This window comes from Pelophylax lessonae (genome assembly GCF_965119305.1).
Source record: "Pelophylax lessonae genome assembly, chromosome: 8".
Classification (NCBI taxonomy): Eukaryota; Metazoa; Chordata; class Amphibia; order Anura; family Ranidae; genus Pelophylax; species Pelophylax lessonae.
In genome coordinates this window covers 252,027,297-252,046,495 of record NC_138775.1, presented here as the reverse complement: position 1 = coordinate 252,046,495, position 19,199 = coordinate 252,027,297, and the positions used below count along the sequence as shown (strand labels likewise).

At 45.8% G+C, this 19,199-nt stretch overlaps 1 protein-coding gene across 2 annotated transcripts in view; it reads right to left on the bottom strand.

Annotated features, from left to right (window-relative positions):
* Positions 1-19,199, bottom strand: part of DDAH1 (dimethylarginine dimethylaminohydrolase 1) — a 255,209-nt gene that overhangs the window by 136,741 nt on the left and 99,269 nt on the right. Inside the window, exon 1 of one of the 2 annotated variants that reach the window (XM_082265823.1) lies at positions 2,496-2,907. The exons of the other annotated variant lie outside the window; for it this stretch is intronic. Within the exon in view, the coding sequence (XP_082121949.1) occupies positions 2,496-2,795 (300 nt within the window). The 5' untranslated portion in view covers positions 2,796-2,907. Of the gene's footprint in view, positions 1-2,495; positions 2,908-19,199 lie in introns of those variants that run through there. 2 annotated transcript variants of the gene reach the window in all.

The following is a 19,199-nucleotide window of genomic DNA, read 5'->3' as shown; positions in this document are numbered from 1 at the left end:
ATTTCATTGATTGCTTTTTATTCAATAAAAAAAACAAAATGCCACTTTGTATACTATGGTTAAGCAAACACACTCAATGCAACTCTTATACATCAGTATGCTCATAGTTCCAATGATCACATGACATGTAACACAACCACAGTAAGAAGAATTTTTGGCATTTGCACACACAGACATATGTCCCTTCCATTTCATTTTCTATTTAAAGACTATTGCTGGTTTGAACAGGCCGGTCACCACCATGAAATCAGCGTCCTAAATTTGCCTTTATGTCTACATAAATCATTGAAATGTAGAATGCTGTAAACTCATTGTTGTGCGTCTGACACATTTCAGGGCAAAAATCTCCTGAGCAGATAAAAGACTCAATTTTCCTAATCAGCAGCTTGCAGCAGGCATCTGGTTGTGTGGGCACAGTCAGGCCCTGGCATTCTGGAAGCATGCCACACCTAAAGTATTACTGAGCTGCTGTCTGCAAAGAACAGTGCTGTGCACCAGCTCCCAGTAACCCCAGCTGGTAAAACCACGCTGTTAGGTGGCTATGGGAAAATAAATCTGTCTGCGCTACAGAGTCCCATACACCAAATGATATGGAATTCTATAGTGCTAGCATTTTCTATAGCGCTGTACAAAGTGAGAACACAAAAGACCTCTAATAATGGTTTACCATAGATCAGCCATTTTCAACCAGGGTTCCATGGAGCTCTAGGAATTCTCCAGGGGTTCCATAAACTGTGGCTGATTGTCCTTCGATGGTGACTGTATTGCTCCAGGACCGACATCACTTGGCAGAACCAAAAATTGTCTTTTAAAGCTGTCTGTAAGAGTAGCTTTGCAACCATCATTGTAAGGGGGGGGATCTGTCTACACACTCACTGCTAATGTAATGGGAAGCTGTCTTCCCACTGACTGCGAATTTAAGGGGGTCTTCCCACTGACTGCCAATGTAAGGGGAGTCTTCCCACCAACCATCAATGCAGGGGGGGCATCTTCCCACCGACCGCCAATGTAAGCAGGGGTGGGCTGTCTTCCCACCGAGGGGCCAATGTAAGCAGGGGTGGGCTGTCTTCCCACCGAGGGGCCAATGTAAGCAGGGGTGGGCTGTCTTCCCACCAGGCACCAATGTAAGGGGGGGCTGTCTTCCCACCAACCACCAATGTAAGAGGGGGCTGTCTTCCTACTAACCACCAATGTAAGAGGGGGGCTGTCTTCCCACCGAGTGCCAATGTAAAGGAGACTGTCTTCTCACCAACCGCCAATGTAAGGGGGGCTGTCTTTCCACCAAGTACCAATGTAAGGGGGGTTGTCTTCCCACCAACCGCCAATGTAAGAGGGGCTGTCTTCCCACCAACCACCAATGTAAGAGGCGGGCTGTCTTCTCACCAACTGCCAATGTAAGGGGCGGCTGCCTTCTCACCAACTGCCAATTTAGGGGGGGCTGTCTTTTCAACGATTGCCAATATAAGGGGGGGGGGGCTGTCTTCCCACCGACCACCAATGTAAGGGGGGGGCTGTCTTCCCACTGACTGCCAATATAAAGGGGGGAGGGGCTTTCTTCCTAATTACCCCCATTGTAAGGTTTGCATCCTTCCTACTGACTAGCAATGTAAGGGCAATTTTTTTCTACTGACTACCATCTCCAATAAATTGTTTTCAACAACTTCCTGCCCGTATGACGTCATATGACGTCTTTGTGTTGAAGCAAACATGAACGCTTATGTAAGTCCTGCCTGCATATGTAAATGTTGAGGTATCGCTGCGAAACGTCAGAGCTAGAGCAATAATTTCAGCTCCAGACCTCCTGAGAAACTCTAAACTGGTAACCTGTAAAGGCTTTTAAAGCGTTGCAAAAAAAGACTTTTAGGCACAGTAGTTTGGTGCTTTTCCATAGGTGTACGCAATATTAAAGCGTGACATGGTATCTTTCTATTCTGTGTAACATCATCTTATAAATATATGTGACATAAAAATTGCAACATCCACCATTTTATTCTCAGGGGGTTTCTGTTAAAAAAAAATACATAAAACAATTATATATATAGATAGATATAGATATAGATATATATATATATATAATGTTTTTGGGGGGTTTTTTAACAGAAACCCCCAGAGAATAGGAGGAAAGAAATGTCAGAATTGGCCCCGGTTGGGACTGCTTATTACCAGGTATCCCATAAATCGGTAAGGGGATCCCCCAAAAAATAAAAATAAATAAATAAATAAAAGTAGGGGTTCCTCTGGGGTGAAAGAGGTTGAGAAAAGCTTCCACAGACCATGAAACAGAATAAATATTATACACCCATGAACAGGCAGACAATCCCAAAAATGAGTACACTGACATGTCACCCATCCAATCAGCATTCCTCTATGATGAAATGTGGTTGCTAACAGCTACAGCTGTCCCCATATAATCTCCGGTGTCTCATAATAAGGAGGGTGCAATGTGTGTGTTGGGGAGGGAAGGGGGGACACTGGAAGGCACGGTGACCGGTTACCTCCTTCCTCCTGCTGGCTGCTCCAGGTCTGGTCACCAGGGCGGTCTCATTCAGCACTACAGCGATGTCTTCTACGAAGGGAGCGTCTGGCATGGAGCTGTCCGCCTCCAGCTCGATGACTTGCAGCCCCAGCTTGTCTTTGAGGACCCGGGTGTAGAGCTCATGCTCCCGCCTGGCTCTGGCTGTGTCCACCGCTCCGCTGTCCGTGGTGCGCAGCGCCTGCTGGCTCAGGGAGTCGGGGATGGAGCGCACTATGGCGTGTGTGCACCTGCCTAGCACCGGGGCAACCTGAGCGGACATGCTGGACTGGCTGGCTCGGGGACACGTCGGGCGGTGGCTCTGCCTGCTGTGTTCTTCTCTGGCTGGACTCTGATCAATGAGCAGCCTGCACCCCCCCCCCCCTCTCTAATCCGGTCCCCGGCTCACAGATGTAATACACGTTCCAATTGGCCACTTATCAGTGCTGCGCGATTGGATGCTGCGCGATCCTGGCTCACATCCCTGCTGGTGCTGAGGCTGGGGCAACATTTCATTCATACACAGCATTGTCCCTGCCAGGGCTGTGCACACTTATCTCCCTGACACCATCCCCGACACATACATGTGCTGCCAGGTCTGTGCACACTTATCTCCCTGACACCATCCCCGACACATACATGTGCTGCCAGGTCTGTGCACACTTATCTCCCTGACACCATCCCCGACACATACATGTGCTGCCAGGTCTGTGCACACTTATCTCCCTGACACCATCCCCGACACATACATGTGCTGCCAGGGCTGTGCACACTTATCTCCCTGACACCATCCCCGACACATACATGTGCTGCCAGGGCTGTGCACACTTATCTCCCTGACACCATCCCCTACACATACATGTGCTGCCAGGTCTGTGCACACTTATCTCCCTGACACCATCCCCGACACATACATGTGCTGCCAGGTCTGTGCACACTTATCTCCCTGACACCATCCCCGACACATACATGTGCTGCCAGGTCTGTGCACACTTATCTCCCTGACACCATCCCCAACACATACATGTGCTGCCAGGTCTGTGCACACTTATCTCCCTGACACCATCCATGCCCGACACATACATGTGCTGCCAGGGCTGTGCACACTTATCTCCCTGACACCATCCCCGACACATACATGTGCTGCCAGGTCTGTGCACACTTATCTCCCTTTCACCATCCCCGACACATACATGTGCTGCCAGGTCTGTGCACACTTATCTCCCTGACACCATCCCCGACACATACATGTGCTGCCAGGTCTGTGCACACTTATCTCCCTGACACCATCCCTGACACATACATGTGCTGCCAGGTCTGTGCACACTTATCTCCCTGACACCATCCCTGACACATACATGTGCTGCCAGGTCTGTGCACACTTATCTCCCTGACACCATCCCTGACACATACATGTGCTGCCAGGGCTGTGCACACTTATCTCCCTGACACCATCCCCGACACATACATGTGCTGCCAGGTCTGTGCACACTTATCTCCCTGACACCATCCCTGACACATACATGTGCTGCCAGGGCTGTGCACACTTATCTCCCTGACACCATCCCCGACACATACATGTGCTGCCAGGTCTGTGCACACTTATCTCCCTGACACCATCCCGACACATACATGTGCTGCCAGGTCTGTGCACACTTATCTCCCTGACACCATCCCTGACACATACATGGTTCATGGCAAAAAATTTGGGGGAGCATACCCATGTATTTCTAAAGCTGCTGCAGCTATGAACCAAAAGACATGTATATTAAAAAAGAATAGCGCGCAAATGCAAAAGAAATAACTACCAAATCTGAAGACAATCCATAAATAAAAATGGGGGTTTGGTCCCACCATATGGCCATATCGTGCTCAAGCCCACTACTGCGTCAAAGTACCCCATTATCAGTGGGTCCTACACTATCCATGAAAAAGAGATGAATCCAGCCTTTCTAACCCTTGGAGATAATACTCCTTGCTGGGAAGGATGTGCAAATGCACTACAGGGGACTCCTCCTATATCCACTTGATGGTGGACACTGATTGAGTACAGGTGTGTGTGGGGGGGTGAGGAGGGTTGGTCAACCCCGATAGTCTGGTCAGACCGAATACATAATAAACAGGCAAAAAATTTGGGGGAGCATACCTATGTATTTCCAAAGCTGCTGCAGCTATGAACCAAAAGACATGTATATTAAAAAAGAATAGCGCGCAAATGCAAAAGAAATTACTACCAAATCTGAAGACAATCCATAAATAAAAATGGGGGTTTGGTCCCACCATATGGCCATATCGTGCTCAAGCCCACTACTGCGCCAAAGTACCCCATTATCAGTGGGTCCTACACTATCCATGAAAAAGAGATGAATCCAGCCTTTCTAACCCTCCCTGAGTCCCCTGTAGTGCATTTGCACATTTTTCCCAGCAAGGAGTATTATCTCCAAGGGTTAGAAAGGCTGGATTCATCTCTTTTTCATGGATAGTGTAGGACCCACTGATAATGGGGTACTTTGACGCAGTAGTGGGCTTGAGCACGATATGGCCATATGGTGGGACCAAACCCCCATTTTTATTTATGGATTGTCTTCAGATTTGGTAGTTATTTCTTTTGCATTTGCACGCTATTCTTTTTTAATATACATGGTTCATGGGCTGCCAGGTCTGTGCACACTTATCTCCCTGACACCATCCCCGACACATACATGTGCTGCCAGGTCTGTGCACACTTATCTCCCTGACACCATCCCCGACACATACATGGTTCATGTGCTGCCAGGTCTGTGCACACTTATCTCCCTGACACCATCCCCGACACATACATGGTTCATGTGCTGCCAGGTCTGTGCACACTTATCTCCCTGACACCATCCCCGACACATACATGGTTCATGTGCTGCCAGGTCTGTGCACACTTATCTCCCTGACACCATCCCCGACACATACATGGTTCATGTGCTGCCAGGTCTGTGCACACTTATCTCCCTGACACCATCCCTGATACATACATGGTTCATGTGCTGCCAGGTCTGTGCACACTTATCTCCCTGACACCATCCCCAGCACATACATGTGCTGCCAGGTCTGTGCACACTTATCTCCCTGACACCATCCCCAACACATACATGTGCTGCCAGGTCTGTGCACACTTATCTCCCTGACACCATCCCCAACACATACATGGTTCATGGGCTGCCAGGTCTGTGCACACTTATCTCCCTGACACCATCCCAAACACATACATGGTTCATGGGCTGCCTGGTCTGTGTACGCTTATCTCCCTGACACCATCCCCGGCACATACTGTATATGGTTCATGGGCTGCCAGGTCTGTGCACACTTATCTCCCTGACACCATTACCGACACATACATGGTTACATGGGCTGCCTGGTCTGTGCACACTTATCTCCCTGACACCATCCCCGACACATACATGGTTCATGGGCTGCCAGGTCTGCCTCCTGGTTTTATGGTTTTTACTGGCTAGTGTCCTCTCTGCTTAGTGTTTGCTTGTTTGACTAGCAAATGTCTTTTATCTTATCTTGTGTCCTTGTTTTTTGTTTTTTTACTTGCTTGTGCTTTGTGTTTTTTTTTATGTTACTTTATCCACTTGTGCTTTTTTGTTTTTATTTTATGTTTTTACTCACTTGTGCTTTGTCTTTACTGTATGCTTTTTTTTTTTTTATCTCCCTGTGCTTTGTGTTCTTATTTTATGTTTTTATCCACTTGTCCTTTGTGTCTTTACTTTATGGGTTTTTTTTTACTCACTTGTGCTTTTTGTTTTTATTTTATGTTTTTTATCCACTTGCCCTTTGTGTTTACTTTATGTTTTTTTTTTTTTTTTTTTTACTCGTGCTATTTGTTTTAATTTTATGTTTTTTATTCACTTGTTCTTTGTGTCTTTATTTTACATTTTGTTTCTTCCTGCCCTGATTTTATTTATTTATTGTTACTCATTTATGTTTTGTGCTCTGATCTTATGTTTCTTGACTAGCTTATCTAGCGATGCTCTTGGGTGTGTTTTGATCGAGCCCGTCACGCCAGGAAGCCGTCACTGCCCACCACCAATCATAAGTAGTGAGGCATTTCCCATCCGGCAGCTGCACATACACACTCTGCCTATGATTGGCGGTGTGCAGTCTTGGCTTCCTGGCGAGCTCGATCCGAACACGCCTGAGCCTATCGCTACTTACTTATTGTGTACTCATTTTATACTCATTTATATCTTGTGTACTCATTTTATACTCATTTATGTTCTGTGTCCTGATTTTCTGCTCATGCGGTGCATTTTTTGAATCATGTCCTTTTTTTTTATAGGTGCAAAACGCCCTGGAAACATGGTAAAAAAAAAAGCGTAAAAAATGCGGCAAAAACACATGCGCTTTTGCAACAGAGCAGTGTAAATATAGCCTTCTGATTAGCTAATGTCTCATGCCCCTTTTTGATTTTTATGTCCTTATTACATGTTTTACTCATTTATGTTTTGTCTTACCTTTTTTGATTAATTAAATATCTTGTGTCCTTATTTTATGTTGTGTCCTTTTTTTGGTTTTTTTTTTAGGCTTTTTTTAGGCTTCATTTGTGTCTCTCTCTTATCTCCTTATATGTTTGTTTTAAGCCCAATGCACACAAATAGCTTTTTTTGTCTGCAAAAACTGACAGCTCTGGTCAGACCCACTGTGCTAACGATCCAACATTAGTACAGCAATCTTCCCTGCTGAGCTGTTGTGTTCTGACAGACGGGGAGGCCTCCCCACCAGAACACTCCAATCTCGGGAGCCAATCAGCTGCTGGTTCACCAAACGGCCGCTTCTGTCAGACTTGCTAACATACACACGGGCCGAATGTCGGACGGTTTTTATTGACATTCGGCCCGTGTGTACGAGGCATTAGGCTAATGCCTCGTACACACGCACCAATTGTTGGCCGACCGATCGGCCGTCTTTTGTCCATATGCCAAATCGGAGCCTATTGTTCGCAATGGCACCGTCAGAATCGATGTGACACCGCACTGATTCCAAAAAGTAGTTTCTGCAATACTTTTGGCGACTTTAGGGGGCGATTTCAATAGACATCTGTACAGGAACCCGCACAGATGTCTGTCAAATCGCCCCTCGAACTGGCACTGACATGCGAGTTTGAAATCATGCATGATTTCAAAACCACCCTACATTATTTCTCACTCTTGCAGGCTTCTTCTCTGCTGGATCTGCGACAGACAACTAGTCCTTCTGTCCTCCCCCCGCAGCTCCTTTGTGACCACTCCTTTGCCAACGTCATCATGTACAATGCAGAGCCATTGGTTCCTCGCAGTAGAGTGCCAGTGGTCTGGGGAGGCAGGAATTTGGCAAATATTCTGCTGCTTTACACCTCTGAGACTAATGGCGCTTTTCCATCGTTGTTATCCCTCCCACTTAACTTTAGTACTACTTTAGTGGAAAAGCAAACCATACCAAACCGTACCGAACCGTTCCAACACGGTACCATGCGGTACCAGTAGTGGAAAAGCAAACCGAGCCAAGCAGGGCCGAGTAGAGCCGAGCCGGTACTTGCAGTGGAAAAGTGCCATAAATTAGCAGTAGATCCTTACTATATGGGGATGGGGGGCAACCAAAGTTTCTTTTCAAAGGCTGACTTGAGCTCAGCCTAAAGTAACTACTTAGGCAGTGTTTTACTTTTCTATTTGAATAGCCATCTTGATCTACATGGGAAATGCTATTTTTCTGGCTGCATCTGGTTCAGGAGAGGCATACAGTCAGGGATTTGCCTATTGCTCCAGGTTCAGTGACTCAAAAAGTATTGAAACAATTAGATCAGTGTTTAGCCAGGTAACAAGCATTTTTCCAGACACATGGTGCAGCATGAACCCCGCCCCCTGTCTGCATCATGGTGGTGCCCTTTCCAGTGGCATCAGATTCATTCTCTGCCATTACAACTGCTGTCCTTGTACAGTGAATTGTCATTTAAAGGCTTCCTTCCACCCCCTTAAACTGCATCATCCAAAGGTGCTCCTATTATTTCATTTATAATTTGTGTTGCTGATAAGAAAAATGTGTTTATGTATACATTACCATGTAAATGTAACGGATTTAGCAAGTCAGCATGTTGTCCATTAATTTCTGTTTGGTTAAAGTTTAATCATTAATATGTAGCTGTGGGTTAAAGTGTAATACATTCTGCAGCTACACCAATTTTGAGGGTCTAAACACTATCCTGTACACTACAAATACATAATTAAACATTTATGTAAAGGATACATTTTTTCTTTTTTCAGTTTTGGATAGAGTCACCGATGAGGAAATTCACCCTCTCTATGATGGGGGGTATTTACTTAAGCTTTGTATGCTCAATGTGATTATTGGATAAATGATCGCCCGATTTGTTTTTTTTTGCATGCTAGTCTCCATATTGAAAAGGAAGAGGTCACTAAAGTAACAGAATTTCTCATACGACAGAATAAAAATTCAGAAGTGGTGTATTGTATTGTACTTGTATTGTATTTTCGGATGAAAAGTGTACTGATTAAATGAAAAGTTTACATAGTAGTTAAAGAGGTTGTAAACCGAGAAAAACATTTTTTTTCCTTTACATCCTGAAAGAGAAAGACATAATGAGCTAGTATGCATCGCATACTAGCTCATTATCAAATACTTACCTTAGAACGAGCCCCCGCCGCGCTGCTCGCTTACCTCTATGACGGGCGACATGTCCAGTCGCCCGCCTTCCGGGATAGCGGCATCTGATTGGCCGGAGCCGCGGTGACGTCACTCCCGCGCACGCGCGGGAGCCGACGGTCACGGCACGGGGCTCTGAAGGAACGGCACGATCGGCCGTTCCTTCAGAGCGCATGCGCCAGTGATGTCACTGGCTGCATGAAATGTAAATATCTCCTAAACGGTACATGTTTAGGAGATATTTACAGTACCTATAGGTAAGCCTTAATATAGGCTTACCTATAGGTACAAGTGTCAGAGGAGGGTTTACTTCCTCTTTAAGGGTGAATGAGGACAGTTCAACCTGTATAGGTGTACGTGTGTCAGTATCGATAATCATCTCCCGTATTCCTGTATATTGTGTTCTTTAAGATGCACGTCCAAGAGTCTTTTAAAAATATCAATACTCCCCGCTGACACCACCAATTGTGGAAGGGAGTTCCACATTCTTACCGCCCTGACAGTAAACCTGACCAGTTTAACCTCAAGCTGTGTAGCTTGAGGTTAAACCACTTCTCCACCAATCTCATTGTGTGTCACTGTGTTCTCTTACTCTCCGTGAGACTGAATAGTTTTTTCCTACACTGGGATCACCATTGAGGTATTTGTAAATCGCTATTATGTCCCTTATCAAGCGTCCCTTCTCCAACAAAAATACATTTTTAATCTGGTATCATACGAGACATATTTTCGTGTTTGTCCCTTCGGATTATTTCAGACGATCTGTCCTGATTGGCTCTCAAAAGCTGTGTACTAACAATCAGATTATTGTACAAATGATTCGAAAGAGGTATTTTTTGTCCAATTTTCTGTTCCAGTGTACTAGGCTTTAAATCGAACACAGAATCTGATGCAACTGTGCATAGTAACCAAACAGCTTCAGAGCCCCGTTCACATTGACGTGATTTTGCATGCCAAATCGCAGCCTATTGCCAACAACGGCACTTTCCCAATCTATGTGATGCCGACTTTGCGGCGCCGCACCGATTTCCAAAAGTAGTTCCTGCACTACTTTTGGCGACTTCAGGGGTGATTTCAATAGACATCTGTTCATGAACCTGCACATATGTCATTCAAATCCCCCTTAAACTTGCAATAAAATGTGGGTTTAAAAAAGCGGGAGTTCAGGAGAACTTGCATGATTTCAAATCTGCATTCAGTGTGAATGTACCCTAACTTCAGCTTGTTCAATCAAGCTTTGGCAATAAAACCTGGAAGCTGATTGGTTACTATGCAGAGCTGTACTAAATTCTGTGTGTTCCAGTTTTAGTAAATCCCCCCCGATATGTGTCCTAGTGACCATTGTCACAGAGACAGAGAAGAAGTTGAAATCCTAAATTTTTTTAATGAGGCAAAATCTTTTAGGGTCGATCAAACTAGAATGCCCTGCGGTTTTGCGCACCGTATTTCAATTGCACTGCCCTTGCGATCTGCAGTCGGTGTCAGTGCAAAGATAAATATGCCCCAAACGCAGCGTCTTTGCCCACACTGGATCCAGTTGCGGTGCGTTTCCAGTAGTAGTGGATGCATCCAGCACTACTTTTGGTGTGCTGTGGTGTGCACTGCACAGAATTGCATGGGAATTGCAGAAGAACCCCACAGCATTCCTGTGTGATTCACATGTAGTTTCTTCATCACCTCCTCCCCCACACCTATTACCTTTTGTATTCCTCCCTCCTAGATTGTAAGCGCTAACGAGCAGGACCTGATTCCTCCTGCATTGAATTGTATTGTAAATACAAAACAAAGAAAGGGCGCACCAGCCTAGCGCATTATCCTCAGCGAGTTTTATTGATAATAAAAGGGTAAAAATCAGATACTCACAAACATACGTGAAAGTCAATCATTTCAATTCCATAGAGCAGCATCTTTACAGGAATCCAATATCTCCTAAAAGCGGAGGGCTGACGCGTTTCGAGGCCGTGCCTCTTCCTCAGAGCCTGGAGGTCATGACTAAGTCCATGACTTAAATATGGTAGACAAGGCCTCCACATGACCCTCAGAGATGTGGGAGGAGATACCACCCATACGGGCATGGCTACACAGTTAATTGCCTAAACCATAGCAGACTTTAATTCTAATGATCCTTCATTAATAGCTGCAAATCATCGTGAACCATATTGATTCCTATCCCTTGGTGCTGTACATTTACCGTAAGAGGAGGGTGTGTTGTTCTATGCCGCAATGGCTGAGTATCATGTGTGTTTTTACAATTTATAATTTATAACCTATCATTTGTCAGGAAGGTGATGTTGATTGGCTAATGTACAAGCTCAGCCCGTAGATCCATAGGGTATACCAATTAAAGTCTGCTATGGTTTAGGCAATTAATTGTATAGCCATGCCCGTATGGGTGGTATCTCCTCCCACATCTCTGAGGGTCATGTGGAGGCCTTGTCTACCATATTTAAGTCGTGGACTTAGTCATTGCCTCCAGGCTCTGAGGAAGAGGCACGGCCTCGAAACGCGTCAGCCCTCCGCTTTTAGGAGATATTGGACTCCTGTAAAGATGCTGCTCTATGGAATTGAAATGCTTGACCTTCACGTATGTTTGCGAGTAGCTGATTTTTACCCTTTTATTATCAATAAAACTCGCTGAGGATAATGCGCTAGGCTGGTGCGCCCTTTCTTTGTTTTGTATTTACAGTGTCTGGTCGACCACCCCGGTCATAGAGGGCAGCAAAGCCTAGCCATAGTGGATGCCAAGTATAAGTACAAGTTCCGAGATAGAGGCAGCCTGAGGACCAGGTTCTGAGCGCAGGAGCAGGGTGCTGAGCAGCACTAATCTTTTCTGGAATTGAATTGTATTGTAACTGTACTGTCTGCCCTCATGTTGTACAGCGCTGCGCAAACTGTTGGTGCTATATAGATCCTGTATAATAATAATAATAGCATGAATTGGGCCCTTAGTGCTCGTTCACACATGCTTTGCTCTTTATAGAGGGATCTGTGTTCTGAACGCTCTTCAGAGAACATTTGACAGGTGGTGGGAATATGCTGCCTGTTATAACCCCCTAAATGTCAGAGCACCTTGCCTCAACTGCATACATTGCGCATGGTTGAGGGGCGCTTGCAGAGTCTCCCCATGCACTTGAATGGGTCACACTCAGGAGGCACTGCACCCGCAGAACGGGATAGGAGTTATCATTCCTGCCACGGAGCAAAGCTGTGGTCTCATGACTTGATATGGCTTATAATAGCCATAATGGCTCGTTTAGACCTCGTTCACACTGGTGCGACTTGTCATGCCATTTGACAGGTCCAAAACACATGACAAGGTGCACCCTATTGTTGGCAATGGCACTGTTTAAATGGGTGAAACTCTGACTTTGCAAGGCTGCACCGATTTAAAAAAAAGGTTCCTGCACTATATTTTGTGACTTGCAAAGAGATCTGTGCATGAAGTCACACAGATGTCAGCCAAGTCGCACCTGAGGTCGCACTGACCTGTGGTTTTGAAAATGTGCAACTTCAAGTGAAGTTGCAGTATTTCAAAGTCTGATTCAGTATGAATGAGGGCTTACACGTGCTTTGCTCTTTGAAGAGCGATCTGTGTTAGTATTTCGGTTACATGCACCCTTAATGAAGGCTACAAGCAGCCATGCAAACACACATTGCACAGGTATGGCCCTCTATGAGAAAGCCAGTTCAATGATGCACAGCTGAGCGGCTCTAAGTGTAGCAATTTATTATACATAAGGAAAGGCAATCAGCCAAGTAAAAACTCACATAATGTCAAAGGTAAAAAGGCTCGTAAAATGAGGTGACAATCCAGCAGCGAGATGGTATGGGCTTCTAAGACCGGAGTGTGCAGCCGCCAACTGAGCCGGAATCCCGCCGGAGAGGATGGTGTAATATGGGTACAATATCTGGAATTACACCATCCCCGCCGGCGGGATTCCGGCTCAGACGACGGCTGCACACTTCAGTCTTAGAAGCCCATACCATCTCGCTGCTGGATCCTCACCTCATTTTATGAGCCTTTTTACCTTTGACTTTATGTGATTTTTTACTTGGATGATTGCCTTTTTATGTATAATAAATTGCTACACTTAGAGGCGCTCTTCTGTGTTCTTTTTGAGCCTTATCCAGAGTCTTCTTCACTCTTAGAGGAGAGCTTTTGCCCTAGTGTCTGACTAGGGCTTGACCAAGACATTGTGCCGCCTGGGTCCAAGAATGAAATGCTGCCCCCCCCCCCCCAAAAAAAAAAAAATTACACCCAACAAAAGGTCCCCACATCCATTATTTTATATAAATATAACCTTTAGAAAATATTATTTACACTGTTATCTTCTCCCACAACTCACCACTGGACCGGTCCACCAAACACCCGCTGTCTGTCCTCAGTCCCCTTGTCACTCCTGTGTCTGCCATGCCCACCACCCTGGAAGATCCAGCCTGCCCTGCGTGAGATGGAGTGCGCTGATGTCTGACGTCATTGCGCACACCACGATCACACGAGTGATGTTCCCTGGAGGAGACGCTCCGCCTCCTCATACTCATTCGTTTGCACTACAGGCGGCACTACGAGATGGGGAAATGCCACCCGTAACTGATGACACACAAAACTACTGTAAAAAAAAAAATGTTGGGAGTCAATTTGCTGCCCCTTTCCAAGTGCTGCCTGGGTCCAATGGACCCAGTGGGACCTATGGTAGGGCTGGCCCTGTATCTGACCACCCCTCATGCACCTCAGCCTGTTTCATGGACATTATTATAGACTCTTTTTGCTTCTAAGGCCATTTCTGTAGCGCTGGCATTTTACCCTTGTTTTAATGATGCACAGGTAATATTGGAGCGAGTGCAGGAAGTTACTGAAAGAGGCTGGAGGAGATCAGCAGCACTGAGGTTTTAGAAAGTGATGGGGAAAAGGGAACAGCCATTTTAGTAATAAACAAAATATATTTTATATAAAATTTATTTGTAATGAAGCAGATTGTCTAACATCTTGCATTTCTTGTGTCGGAGACCACCAGTTTCACACCAGTTGCCCATGCCCAGCCCTTTATTTGCAAGATTGTTCAACTACCGAACCTTGTAAGTGACACATGTCTATGTGAATGACCATCCGCATATCAAAGAATGTCACCAAAGACTCAAATGGGACTTCAAAAGAATTTAGTTAGCTAGGTGCCACCCACTTCAGAATGTATAAATTGTAATAAAAAATCCTTAGGCCCCTTTTACACAAACGATCCGATCAGATCCGCCTGTCAGTTTTTTAGGCGGATCTGATCGGATCCTCCATGCATCCCTATGGGGCAGCAGATGTCAGCGGTGACATGTCCGCTGACACCCACTGCCATCCGCATCCGATCCTGTCCATGAAATCCGGACGGATGGAAACCCTATTTTCCATCCGTCCAGGGGATCGGATTGGATGAGAATGGACCGCCTGATTCCCCCGGATTCTCCCATAGAGAGCAGCGGGGCTCTGACACCTCCCTCTGCGCACACAGTGCGGAGACAGAGCTGTCACCTGCCTGCTCAGCGGGGATCGGCGCATCGATCCCAGCTGAGCAGAGAACGGTGTGCACCGGACAGCAGACCGTGTGAAAGAAACCTTAGTCTGTAATGCAGCCATTTTTTTGAAACAATACTCTGTATTGCTTGTTGCTCTCCATGCATGCTTGTAAAATATTTTTTTCTTTTAATTCAGCTTCAGCAGTCAATGTTACTGAAACCTCTTAAGTTTTGGGGTTTCCCTATGAAAAGGAAGAAAAAATTGTGAATTTTTTTTTTTTTAATGGCAATTGTTTATGGTACGCAGTGCTTTAGCAAAATCAATGGAAATGGTTTAGATCAACTTCAATTTTGTTTTCCCCAACCCCTGAATCACCATCTCTTGTTTCCCAGCTGCGCTGCCGCAGGTCAAGCAGAAAGCATCATCCAGTGCTTGTTTTTGGTAATAACAGTCTACGTGAGCCAGATTTCAATGACGCAAGTGCTGGGCACATCATGAATATTCATGTGCACAATGCAAAATAATTACCCATGCATCAGAAAGCATGCCATCCGCACACAGGCAGCCATGCTACAACATTGTTCAGCTCATTCAGTAAGGCCCCATAGATCACAAGAATCGCATGCAAGGTGTGGGAACCTTAGCAGACTTCCAACTGACCGGCCATCAGTCCTGATAAAGATCAGGTAGGACTAGCTGCTATGGAATAATGCCCCTCACACGTTGCCTTACTGAACTAAAACATACTTGTCAGTCCCTGTAATTGCTGTCTGTGTTTTATGAATGCTGTTAATAATTAAAACCATTTTTCAGAACATTCTGCAGTTAAGAGAATAAATGATTGACTCTTCAATGTATTTTTCCATTTATTTTAGAAAGGAATAAAAAATGAATGTAACAATAACCAATCCCCAATCAGCCCAGTCCCAACCACAAAAATAAGTGACGTGTATTAAATGAAATAAAAAACAAAATAAAACACCCATTCGCTGCTGTCACTGAAAAAGCATTTTCACTACACTTGATACAATTCACCACACTTCACATAGTTCACATATATGCAATGCGGGAACCCTGCGAATCCACTGCAGGTTCCCACTTTGCATTCAAATCGCAGGCAGTTCACACTGCCATATGCAAATCGCTGGGGGTGTCAATACAAAGTTAATGACACCCGCAGATCAGTTTGTATATCGCAGTGCGTACTGACAGTTCGGACAGGAATCGGATCGCACGGGTGTAAACCACCATGCGATCTGATTCTGCTGCAGACCCAAAAAAGGGTCCTGTGCGTGTTGTGTCCGATTTCAATGCAAGTTCACCCTTACAATCTGTATGACTGAATTTGCATCGCACAGACATCACATGTGATTTTCAGAGCAGTGCACTGCAAATCACATGCGATGTCTGGCATTGCTATAGTGTGAACCGGGACTTTATCAAAAACCAGTGCTGAGCTACTTAAATATAAACAAACCACTAAGAGCCGATTCACACTGAGGCGATCCGACTTCGAGGGGCGACCTGTGAAGTGCACCGCGACTTCGGCGCGACTTGCAGGAACTTCACATAATGGAAGTCTATGCAAGTCGCTCCCAGGTCGCCCCAAAGTAGGACAGGACCCTTTTTCTAAGTCGGAGCGACTTGTGTCGCTCCTATTAGAACGGGTCCTGTACTACTCAATGGCGACCGACAGACCGCGACAAGTCACCTGACAAGTCGCGCTAGTCTGAATGGGGTCTAAAACATCAACAGTGTATAATAGATATTGCTCCCAAACAATAATAACTGATAATCCTGTGATACTGTGATCAAAAATATTGAATATATTCATACAAAGTGTCCAAATGTCAAAAAAAATCCATGTATCAAACACTGAAATAATTCTGAACGTGCTGCTCCACCAAAATGTGCAAGTGCCCGCCTCCACCAGTGTGCTCAGACCCCTATTAAAGAAGTCACGCCCACTGACGTAACATGTATGGGGGCGGGGCCTCCACCAGTGTGTTCAGACCCCTATTAAAGAAGTCACACCCATTGACGTAACATGTATGGGGGCGGGGCCTCCACCAGTGTGTTCAGACCCCTATTAAAGAAGTCACACCCATTGACGTAACATGTATGGGGGTGGGGCCACCACCAGTTTGCTCAGACCCCTATTAAAGAAGTCACACCAATTGACATAACATGTATATGGGTGGGGCCACCACCAGTTTGCTCAGACCCCTATTAAAGAAGTCACACCAATTGACATAACATGTATGGGGGCGGGGCCTCCACCAGTTGGCTCAGACCCCTATTGAAGAAGTCACGCCCACTGACGTAACATGTATGGGGCAGGGCCTCCACCAGTGTGCTCAGACCCCTATTAAAGAAGTCACGCCCACTGACGTAACATGTATGGGGGGCGATGCCTCCACCAGTGTGCTCAGACCCCTATTAAAGAAGTCACATCCATTAATGTAACATGTAGGGGGGCGAGGCCTCCACCAGTGTCCTCAGACCCCTATAAAAGAAGTCACGCCCATTGACGTAACATGTAGGGGGCGGGGCCTCCACCAGTGTCCTCAGACCCCTATTAAAGAAGTCATGCCCATTGACGTAACATGTATGGGGGCGGGCCTATCTGTTGAAGTCATCCCGTGGCCATCTTGACATGGGAGAACTGTTAGATGCCTGGAAAGCCCACACTGCTTAAGTGCTGTGTTTGTGAGTGTTTTATCTTTCTTTTTATCTGGAGCAATACAATTTTATAAAACGGAGAGCACTAGTTTTTGCATTTTTGTTCCTCCTTATACTCGACAACACCCCCAAGCGGGATCCAAGGCTCAGTGAGCTAGCAGGGAGGAGTGGGAGATACAGAGGAGCAGCACGCCAGACAGATCTCTTTTATATCCCCAAAGGGGAACCACTGATTTTGACCCACTGGTGAAACAAGGGTCAAAATGCACTGCTCAAAAAAATTAAAGTAACTCTTTTTAATTAGGAGTACAGCATCAAATCAATTAAACTCTTGGAATATTGATCTGGCCAGTTAAGTAGCAGAGGGGGTTGTTATTCAGTTTCAGCTGCATTGGTGTTAATGAAATTAACAACAGGTGCACTGGATGGGCAACAATGAGACAACACCCAAAACAGGAATGGTTTTACATGTGAAGGCCACTGAATTTCTTTTCCTACTCATTTTTTCCTTACTGTTTTTCCCTAGTTTTGCATTTGGCCAGGGTGAGTGTCACTACTGGTAGCATGAGGCGGTGCCTGGACCATATATAGAGGTTGCACAGGCAGTCAATACGTCAATACGTGCCATTGCCAGAAGATTTGCTGTCTCTCCCAGCACAGTCTCAAGAGCATGGAGGAGATTCCAGGAGACAGGAAGTTACTCTAGGAGAGCTGGACAGGGTCGTAGAAGGTCCTCAACCCATCAGCAGGACCGGTATCTGTTCCTTAGTGCAAGGAGGAACAGGATGAGCACTGCCAGAGACCTACAAAATGACCTCCAACAGGCCACTGGTGTGAATGTCTCTGACCAAACAATCAGAAAAAGACTTCATGAGAGTGACCTGAGGACCCGACATCCTCTAGTGGGCCCTGTGCTCACTGCCCAGCACCATGAAGCTTGATTGGCATTTGCCATTGAACACTATAATTGGCAGGTCCGCCACTGGTGCCATGTGCTTTTCGCAGATGAGAGTACAGGTTCACCCTGAGCACATGTGACAGACGTGAAAGGGTCTGGAGAAGCTGTGGAGAACTTTTGGCTACCTGTAACATCGTTCAGCATGACCGATTTAGTGGCGGGTCAGCTATGGTCTGGGGAGGCATATCCTTGAAGGGACGCACAGACCTCTACAGGCTAGACAATGGCATCTTAACTGCCATTTGGTATTGGGATGAAATCCTTTGACCCATTGTCAGACCCTTCGCTGGTGCTGTGGGTCCTGAGTTTCTCCTGGTTCAAGACAATCCCCGGCAATATGTAGCGAGACGATGCAGCCAGTTCCTGGAGGATGAAGGAATTGATACCATTGAATGGCACCCATGCTCGTCTGACCTAAATCCAATAGAACACCTCTGGGACATTATGTTTTGGTCCATTTGACGCCGCCAGGTTGCACCTCAGTCTGTTTAGGAGCTCAATGATGCCCTGGTCCAGATCTGGGAGGAAATACCCCAGGACACCATCTGTCGCCTCATTAGGAGCATGCCCCAACGTTGCACGTGGGAGCCATACGAACTACTGAGTGCCATTTTGAGTTGCAGCAATGAAGTTTCAGCAAAATGGACTAGGCTCCTGCATCATTTTTTCACTTTGATTTTTGGGGTGTCTTTAAATTCAGCCCTCTGTAGGTTGATAATTTCCATTTCCGTCAAACGACGTGGCATCCTTTCGTTCCTAACAAATTACCCAGTCCAAAACAGTATAGATATCCAGCATGATATTTTTTTCCCATTGAGATGAGATGTATTTTCAAAGTGTTCCTTTTTTTGAGCAATGTATGAGTTTAGGGG